Here is a 9,950-nt window from a genome sequence, read left to right as displayed (position 1 = left end):
TTATTATAATTATTTATTCCCAAACAGTTACCAAAAACTCTGTATTCTTATTTCTAAATAAAATTTAATTGAAAGACATAATTAGATCAAGTGAATGAAGCACATCACTTGATTCTCTGATGATTCATAAGTCATAATTCATTAAATATTACTGAACAGACATTTACAGAATAATATAAACAGGATAACATGACTTTATGATTGTGACAAAACCAAATCTCCATTTATTTATTTATTCATTTATTTTTATTTTTGGAGTTGCAGTCAGACAAATAGAAATGGTCCAAAATGACTTTAAAAAATCCATTGTATTAAATTCTATTAAAAACTATAGACTTTTCCTCTTTTTCTGTAAAGTTTGTATGTTGGAGATACAGTTATATGCAGAAGCATGTGGAGGCTTTTTCGGTCTTGTGTTCAGTAAGTGAGGCGCTTCTGAATGTGGTTCAGATTTAGTAATTGACTTGGTATTTGGATAAAATTCTGCTTTTGAGCACCGAAAACTCCACAGTTCTTTTAAGTATGGATGCATGTGAAACTTTCAGAGTGTGGCAACATGAGTGTTTGCATTTTTTCTGTATTTGGTCCCAATTTATATTAAATGTCTAAGACAATGTAAATACAACAATACATGCAACAGCAATGTAACTGCTGGGGATGCATTCAGTGTCCAGTTTATGTAAACACCATTTATGTAAACACATATATGTATCAGCTTTAGTTCACTTCACTCATCAAATAGTTGCAAAGAGATGCTACTGTGCATAGTATTAGAGTATTTTCACTGAAGCTGCTCAGCAAAAGCCAACTTTCCTAACATTTAGCTAGTTATAGTAGATAACTTTGGTTTAAATAGCCAAAGTTTTGAACCATTCTGTAATATAATGGTGACAGCATCTTTAAGTGTAGCATTTATTAATGCATCTAATTATTTGTGTTGTATTATAATACCAAAACCTATGTCTGGATTATTTAATTTCACTGTATCTACAGGGCAGCTATATTTTCAGTTTTTGACATAATTTGAAAATGCATGTTGGTCTTTATGATGTGTGTAAATTTCATGAAGGATGGACCAAAATAAATGGCAAAAAAACTTTAAAATATCTGGTTCCATTCACTTATAGATAGATAGGTAGATAGACAGATAGATAGATAGATAGATAGATAGATAGATAGATAGATAGATAGATAGATAGATAGATAGATAGATAGATAGATAGGGCTTTATTATCATTGACATCACATGTGGTACCTGAGGTGTAATGAAACATTGTACTCACAGACCAGTTAACTCCCAAAGTGACAAACAATAAATAGAAGGTGCATAAAGGGGAGGACAGATAACAGCAGCATGGACCACAGCAGTATGAGTATGAGGTAGAAGGTGTACATCTTAATACTGGTAATTTATGAAGTGACATGTATAGGCATGATATAGTGGAAGCATTGATTCAGTACAGCAGCAATAAAATAAATAAGTGGACATGAAGTGCCATTGCAGTGATTGTTCAGTTGGAATTTGAGAGTCTTACAGCTTCAGGGAAGAAGCTGTTCCTCAGTTTGGTAGTTTTGCTCTTAATGCTCCGCAACCTCCTACCTGAGGGAAGTGGTGACTTGATCAAATTCATCAATCAATTTCTTGAATTTTGAAGATAATAATAAGAAAATATGCTGTTACAGATATGAAAATATTTATGTAAATTATGTAATTTTATGTAAATGTAATTAAAAACTAGCTGACACAAATATTTATTCAAATAAACTGCATTGTCTGTAACACTGAATACACAATAAATAGTAACAATGATGTTCCATGTACTATTAATGTGTAATTACACAGTTATTAGAGGTGCTACATATAAAAAGAGTTATGTTTTTGTTTCCTAATTTTGAATCTGACTTTTTTAAAGGTTTTGGCAAGTGGACTATAATTTTAATTTCACTACTTTCCTATTAGAATGCACAAAAGCCTGTTGTTACCAGTAGGTGGCAGTGTGAGCATTGGCTGTGTTTTGGGTATCAACTGTGGTTTCATACTTCTTTTCTCTCAGACTTGAGAGACTATAGTGAAAATAAGCCACATCTTCTGTCTAATTACTTCATTTCAACCCTGTTTTACAGGAACATTGCCAGACATACAGGACACTGACTTTTAAAAGTATCATGGAGAAAATTCTGTAACTGTTCAAATGTTTTTATTAATGGCTCAAAGTATTCATTGGTCACTGTTGTGGTCACTGTTGTATGGTATATATGATTGAGAATATATGTGAGATTCTAAGAAAACATGTGTGGAGTTATTTTTGCAGTTAGCCTGTTTTTTCCAAATCCTGACTTTGATTAAAGATGAATTCCACCCATTTAAAGAACATTCTGCATAATTCAAGTGAGGGGAAGTAAACTAAGTCATTCAGAGTGGTCTGATGTGAAATGGTTCACTGTATATGATACTGCACTGCGTTGGTGTTCTGACTTGGCCTGAATTAAAGGCCTAGCTCTAATAGTCTCATTATACATTCATGTCTTACATTCTTACATATCTCACATACATACATTCATTTCTTTGTAGACTCCTGATCATTCAGTGTTTCTTCTGAAATCAAAGCTATTTGAAAACTATTTGAAAGCCATTACTTATTACATACTAAGTATTATTCTTGAGTAACTACAGGGACTTCATTGCAAAGTAGGTGAGCTATTCTTAGGTTATAGAAGTGTGCAATAAAAATTTCCGCCCCAGCCCTGGAAGAGGTTACACAACAAGCAGACCCAAAAAACTCAAATTTTAGCAGCCAATGACCTTTGGATTTGATCTACTGAGGCCAACCAGCCTGATTGTACGCTGTACTTAAAATATAAGCTGTGTTCTTCTTCTATGTTGAGTGTGAGGTTAAATTAATTAAGTTTTTACATATCTTCACTAAGGGCGCTAAGAATCGACTGGAATGGACTGTTTTTTTTTAATGGTACATAAATCATTATTAACAAGAAAGTCAGAAGAATGACTGGTGGGAAGAAAAAAAAAACAAAAAAAAACCTTGTGACATTTCCCAGCCAATGAGATCTCTTGAGCTCAGCATACTAATACAGTTTCCTGCTTTGATAATAAGGTCCCTTTTCAAGTTACTTCAGATAAGCTTCTTACAATGAGGATGATGATGATGATGATGGCTCCAATGATTCTTACTTTATCTCTCTACATCATATGTAAGTTATGAATTTCACAAAAGTTATTTTTAAATCCTGCACTTGTGTAACTTCTGTTTGTAGAATGTCATCCACTGTTTTTCTTATTGCTCATAATTGATTTCATGTCATTTCGTAGGTCTTGTTGAAGCTGTGCAGCTTAATGAGCAGTTTATCCCAGTGAAGACTGGAGAAAATGTTACTCTGTCCTGCAAAGTTGAAAAGTCTGATACTCAAGTTAAGGTTTGGTACAAACAACAACTGTGGCAGAAACCTAAAGAAGTGGTATCAAAGTTTGACAAGAAACCTCCATTCATTTTAAATGGTTCAAAATTCAGTGTAAATGAAGATTTTTCTCTGACTATTAAAGAAACTTCTGAAGATGATGAAGGAATGTACTTCTGTGGGAAAACTGATTGAAAAACATTCACATTTTCTAATATCATAGTCGTGGCTGTGACAGGTAATCATATTACTGCTTTTAACATATAATCATTTAAACTCATTTAAAACTTTTCACAATAGCTTTTTTATAGTAATGTTGCAATCATATTACACAGGATTTATTATGTTTAGAACAGAACATTGGGTTAATGTCTTACATTTTAAATGATTAACATAATACCATTTTTGATCATGACATAATGTATCTGTAAGTAAGACATCCTTATTATATTCACCAGGGCATCCTCAGGTAAACATATCAGTGCTCCAAACTCCAGTATGGGGGTCAGTTTCTCCAGGAGAGTCGATCACTCTGCAGTGCACGGTCCTCTCTGAGATCAGAGCAGCAGATCTCCGAGTGCTCTGGTTCAGAGCTGCTGCAGGACAATCCTTTCCTGAAATCATTTACACTCATCAGAACAGCAGCAGCCGTCAGTGTGAGATCAGCTCTTCTACAAGCTGCTCTCTGTATGAGTTCTCTAAGAACATCCTCGACCACGACCACACTGGAACTTACTACTGCGCTGTGACTGCTTGTGGGAAGATCATTGTTGGTAATGGAGCATCAGTCCACTTAAGTAAGTCTTTGTCTGTTTATGTGCCTGAAAGTTTTAAATAGTATAAAGCTGTTGGTTCCTGGTTAACAGTGAAATGAAGGTATATCACAAAGTCTAAAATTGTTTTAAATTTGACAGCATTCTAAAATCATGTGGACCAAATTCCTCAGTTTATGCATGCTGTCATAAACTGAACATTAACTAGATTTAGGCCTGGTTCTGTGGGACTTTAAAAGCAGGCAAAGAACTGTCAGAAAAGCTTTGCTGAAAACACATTTAGCCAGCCCACCTTACTCATACCAAAGACCAGTGCTGTAGTGTGCACATCACTTTTCTGGTATGTAGAACGGCTCTGACAAATTATACTTCTTTTTTCTGAACATTAAAGAAAATAAAAAAAAAATAAAATAAAAATCTGTAAATTCACAGTAACTTAAAGTAGGTACTGTAATAAATATGAACACACAATATAAAGTCTTTTCTAATAATAACTTCTCGTGAAGTATTTACTAAACATTTCACTAAGAATCTGCAGGAAAACATGTTACATACAACATACAAGCTCTATAATTGAACCTGCAGCTATATAGTAGTAAACGCAATGTGGGAGACTCAATGTATGCCTGCGTTAGCTTGGTGCTATCATAACACTGCAAAACCCAAACACTCTTAAAACAGAAAGTCAACTTGAAATTGCAAAATATAACTGTATACACTGCTTTTCACTGTGTTCATCTAACTCAAACTTCCTAGTTCAGTTAAACGTTCTAGGAACTTTCATTTGTTGTGCAACTTTCTAAGAGTTCACCCCACCATCAGGAGATTGTAAGTTTGAAACCAGGTGATCCCACATTCATAGGGATCCCTGTCCATATGAGAAAGCCCAATTCATGCCCCTGTTGCCCTTTCTTCCCCTTGATACCCTTGATGCATGGGCCTGTTTGCATCTTCTGTTATTGGTCCTCATGTTTACTTATGTTTACTTATCCAACTTATCCATGTAAAGCTCTTATATCATGTTATTCCTGTGAACCTTCCACAGAACCTAGTTGTGTTTTTGTCTTGTGGTTGTAAACTCCACAATGTAAGTTAAAGCCTGGATTTTCCAGTAGTTTTGATGATATATTGACGAATATTGACGATATATTTCCAGCTGGCTTTCCTTCTATTTTTGAATAACCATGCATCTTTGAGTGAATACATTCATTTGTTTGTGATGCATCCACTTCTTTCTGAATGGACGTCATTGGAGTCATGCTGAACAGTATTTTGTTTGCAACATTAATCTAAAGAAGAACTTTATCTCTATGACCTGTGCATCATTCATAGATTGAAATGAAGCTCTTTTCATTGCAGTGAAAGATCATGATCTGCTGCTGTCCAGGTTTGAACATCCGTGAATGTTAATGTACAGCAGTATCAATTGTAATGTCTTACAGCGAGTCCCACTGTGTTCTATCTGGGAGCAGCTTTGGGAATCTGTGTGATGGTGATCTGCATTCAAGCCATTCAAATCTGCAGGGGTGAGTGTAGCTTAATCTATTATGTACGATGTCTTTATGCTTTTGTAAATAATGATTGATTATGAATTTTTAACAGACCCTTTACATGTCTCTCTTAAAAATGCAATGGTTTGGTAATATTTACTGAACATGTACAAAAGAAAGAAACAAACAAAATAATAAAAATCATAAACTTTGGTCAGGCCTGACCTCACACTGCATGATGCTAAGACAGTATATGTTTGTTTTCTGCCGTTCAGGTTATTGTAATACATTGTTCTCTGACATCTTCAAAAAGAGTATAGACAAACTACAGCTTGTATCGAATCAGCAGAAAGAGTTCTTACACCAACGCAGGAGAGTGAATAGATTACTCCAGTACTGGCCGCACTTTACTGGACACATGTTCAGTATTAATAGACTAGCACCATTTATTCAGTTGAGCTCAACATCTGCTCCCATTTCTTCTTTTATACTGGCTTTTATTTGCCTTCCTTTTATAAGCATTTCTGCATTTTAATGTATGAAAGCTGTTATCTAACTACAAACTGAGTCTTAAAAAAAGTGACCAGCACTGAGGTCATATTCTCTGATCTAAACTCTAAATATGACACTGTGATCTTTCTTTACTACATCATAGGGAGAGATCACGATTCGGTGGTGGAGAACAAAGCCAGTCAGGTACTACATGTTCTCTCATCCACACTGATGCTGTTTAATTCTTATAGAGTTCTCTAATCTTCAGCCTTTAATATTTCATATTCATCTCTACAGGACTCTGCAGCTGTGGAGCTGAATTATGCAGCCAAAAGCCTGAGAATGAAGAGTGGACGCTCTGGACACAGTGTTTACTCTGAAGTCAGATACTTCTCAGTTACTGACCCCAACAATCACTGACTCGCTGGACTCTCTTCTCTTTCGGCAGCAGAAGTGAAGTTTGGGGATGTTTTCTGTTACTGTCAGCTTTGTAATCTGTATCTGTTCATTTGTGTTTGTGCTGATTTCAGTCAGGATCTACAATCATGTGCTTCACTTTGCTCTGTGCTCAAAACTGCATGACTGAAAAAACACAGTCTGGTTTGGTATGAAGTGTCAGTTCTCTGAAGGAGCCGAGCGAGAGCAGTTTTAGAGTGTGTGGTCACTTTAGTCATTCACACGTGGCAAACGCTCATGAGCTCAGATGGTGTCTGATATTGTGTGGATGGAAATGTAGAAGATGTGTTTCAGGTTGTAGTGAGATCAGATCCATATACACAGTTTATTTGCTGAGTTTAACACAATAATAAAATGTGAGCTGTGTAACTGCTGTGCATGTCCTCATATACACTCTTTAACCTTAGACTCTAGTGTTTTATTTTAATTCATTATTCCTGCCTTTTAAGCTCTTGATGCAATTTTCTTAAAACTTTTGCTCAAATATTTTGATGTGAAAGCTGAAATTCTGTTGATATGTTTCATTTTTTACAAAATGTGGCTTTCAGGAGGAAAAATGCATTTAAATGTATTATTTTCTGAATAAATTAACTGATGATAACTCTGGCTTGCAGCACTCTGGTGGTGTTATGTTTATTATCAATAAAGCATTAAAAATGTTACTGTAACTGATTTTAATGGTAATATCTGAAAGAAACCTTTTGCAATAGAATTGTGGTGAAAACTACTGAATAAGTCTTGAGTGTAAATGTGTGTAGCTGGTTTTGAGAACTTACTGTCCACATAATGAAGCCAAGTTTATATCCTGCACTGCTGTGAAGAACTAAAGTGTGTTTAATGATGTAAATGTTTTAAATGTGCTTGTTAAATAATTTTCATGAAAGGTTTTTGTTCTACGACCATGTGAAGATTTTTTTTACATAAAATAAAATAATGTAAGATGTCAAATAAAATGAAGTAATAAAACATTTAATAGCTACAAGATTTAATAAAACACTGTATTTTACATGAATATAGTGTTTCTCTGATGTGTTTGTTTACGTGTTTGTTTACATGAATCCATGTATTATAGCTCTAACACAAACAATATAAACATGTTTAGATGCAGATTCTTATTGAAACCTGTCTTTCTGTACTTTGTGATGGAGAGTTAAAAGGTCATTTTCCACAAATTCAAACCACACAGCTGTGCATCACTGCTTTGAGGACAAAACTTTAAATATCCATATTTGTTTTTGTTTAATTTTGAAAACTGGTTTAACATATAACATATTTAAATAAAGTAAATGTCTCTTATGCAGTTATTTAGATTTTGAGAAAAATCACAAATCATTACCATGTAAAATCATTTTGTAAATATCACAGCTTTATCACAGCGTTAGTAACTATATAAAATAATAATAATAATAATAATAATAATAATAATAATAATAAATCTAAGTACAACAACAAAATCAAAGTTAAAAACAAAGTCAGAATCTGTGTTTTGTTTATTAATGTGTTTATGACCAAAATTCTTTACAAAGTTTAAAAACATTCATGTCTGAAAGAAAGAAGTATAAGAATTCAGAGACAATTAAATCTCTCTAACATTGTTACTGAACCCAAAACAAGCCAACGTCCTTTTTCTAAAATGAATATGGTCTTAAAACTTTCACAGGCAGAAATTCTGAGCTCCTCACATTTGACTGCTTCTCTGTAGAGCTGATAGCAGAGACTATGACAACCATAACCACTGATAAGAGCTCACACAGAGCCCAGAGCACTTTCTGTGGCCAAACAGATCAAGTGAGCAACAAAAAGAACCATGTGACTTTTACCAGCCAATGAGGTTCAGTCTAAGAATCCAGGGAGCTAATGTAGTTAGACGCTTTGGTCAGTTACAGCCTTTAGAATATTTGCCTTCAAGTTGTAGCTGTTGTTTTTCTGATGATGGATCCAGCTGTGATTATCATCTTACTTCTCTACAGAATAGGTAAGTTTACCCAAAAAAAAACCTTCATATTAATTATTGCTGATTATGGTTTGTGTCTTAAGTTTCATTGCAAGTTTTTTGTTATACTGAACTGTGTTTTACAGATTCTACTCAAGCAGTGAGAAATTCAGAGCCGCTGGTCATCTCAGCTGATCCCGGTGGAGCGGTCAATCTCACCTGCACATTTGTAGACGACTCAAATAAAGATGTTAGGATGTGGTACAAACAAAGACTGGAGCATGCGCCACTGGAAGTGGGATCAAAGTTAGAAGACAAACCGGCTGTGATTTCAGGTCAATTTGACAAATCGAGATTTAAACTCAACAGAATAGCGAGTGGCATTTCTCTCAGTATTGAACGCGTCACTAAAGAAGATGAAGGAATGTACTTCTGTGGAGAGACTGGAAAGAAAACGCTGAACTTCTCTACTGCTACATTCTTAGCGGTCACAGGTAACATTTAATGTTCTTAATGTTCTGCTTCAGTTTTCTGCTTATTCATTCAGCTACAGCAGAATGTAAAGGACATTGAATTGTTCTTGTGTATGTGAACTTACCTTTTCATTGTAAATACTGTTACAGCTTTTACCAGAGGCCAGTTTAAAATATAATATTGCTGTTTCTAGTGCAAATATCCATATTATAATGCTGGAAATATCTACCACCAATTAGCACCATCACAGTCTATATTCATAATAGAACACATATCTCACAGTTATGCTATTATTATACTGTCTTTATCTAGTGATGATACTGTTGCAGTTGAATACAAATATGTACACTGTTTATATTATATTTTCCAGGGCAGTCAGACATCTCAATGCTCCAAACTCCAGTACGGGGGTCAATTTCTCCAGGAGAGTCAGTCACTCTGCAGTGCACGGTCCTCTCTGAGATCAGAGCAGCAGATCTCCAAATGCTCTGGTTCAGAGCTGCTGCAGGACAATCCTTTCCTGAAATCATTTACACTCATCAGAACAGCAGCAGCCATCAGTGTGAGATCAGCTCTTCTACAAGCTGCTCTCTGTATGAGTTCTCTAAGAACATCCTCGACCAGCACCACACTGGAACTTACTACTGCGCTGTGGCTGCTTGTGGGAAGATCATCTTTGGGAATGGAACAGCAGTAGAATTGAGTAAGTCTTTCTGTGCACTTCTAGGCACCTGTGTAGCAGATGGAAAATGCTTTTTGGGGCCTAAACTTTGTTTTCATATATACAGTATGTTTATAATTCCTGTCTTACAGAAGATCCTGTAGATCCTGTAATGCTGAGTCTGGCAGTTTTCTCAGCAGTGTGTGTGGCTGTAATCTGCGCTCAAACCATTTTAATCCATAAACTGAGAAAATCTG

The 9,950-nt window shown here is 35.1% G+C and overlaps 1 long non-coding RNA gene and 1 gene segment (V, D, J or C); both read left to right on the top strand.

Annotated features, from left to right (window-relative positions):
* The first annotated feature begins 4,156 nt into the window (after nucleotides 1–4,156).
* Nucleotides 4,157–6,593, top strand: LOC119263875. The gene is made up of 4 exons (XR_005130597.1): nucleotides 4,157–4,211; nucleotides 5,630–5,713; nucleotides 6,333–6,373; nucleotides 6,467–6,593. It is a non-coding gene; the product is annotated as an uncharacterized LOC119263875 (long non-coding RNA).
* A 1,900-nt stretch (nucleotides 6,594–8,493) lies between these two features.
* On the top strand, nucleotides 8,494–9,739 carry LOC108417240. The segment is given in 4 exon segments: nucleotides 8,494–8,600; nucleotides 8,705–9,052; nucleotides 9,403–9,582; nucleotides 9,702–9,739. Coding segments are annotated over 4 exon segments (612 nt in total).
* The last annotated feature ends 211 nt before the right edge of the window (nucleotides 9,740–9,950 follow it).

The sequence above is a fragment of the Pygocentrus nattereri genome, chromosome 8 (genome assembly GCF_015220715.1).
Source record: "Pygocentrus nattereri isolate fPygNat1 chromosome 8, fPygNat1.pri, whole genome shotgun sequence".
In the NCBI taxonomy this organism is placed as follows: Eukaryota; Metazoa; Chordata; class Actinopteri; order Characiformes; family Serrasalmidae; genus Pygocentrus; species Pygocentrus nattereri.
Note: the sequence above shows the minus strand (reverse complement) of the source record. Positions and strands in the feature narration are given on the sequence as shown.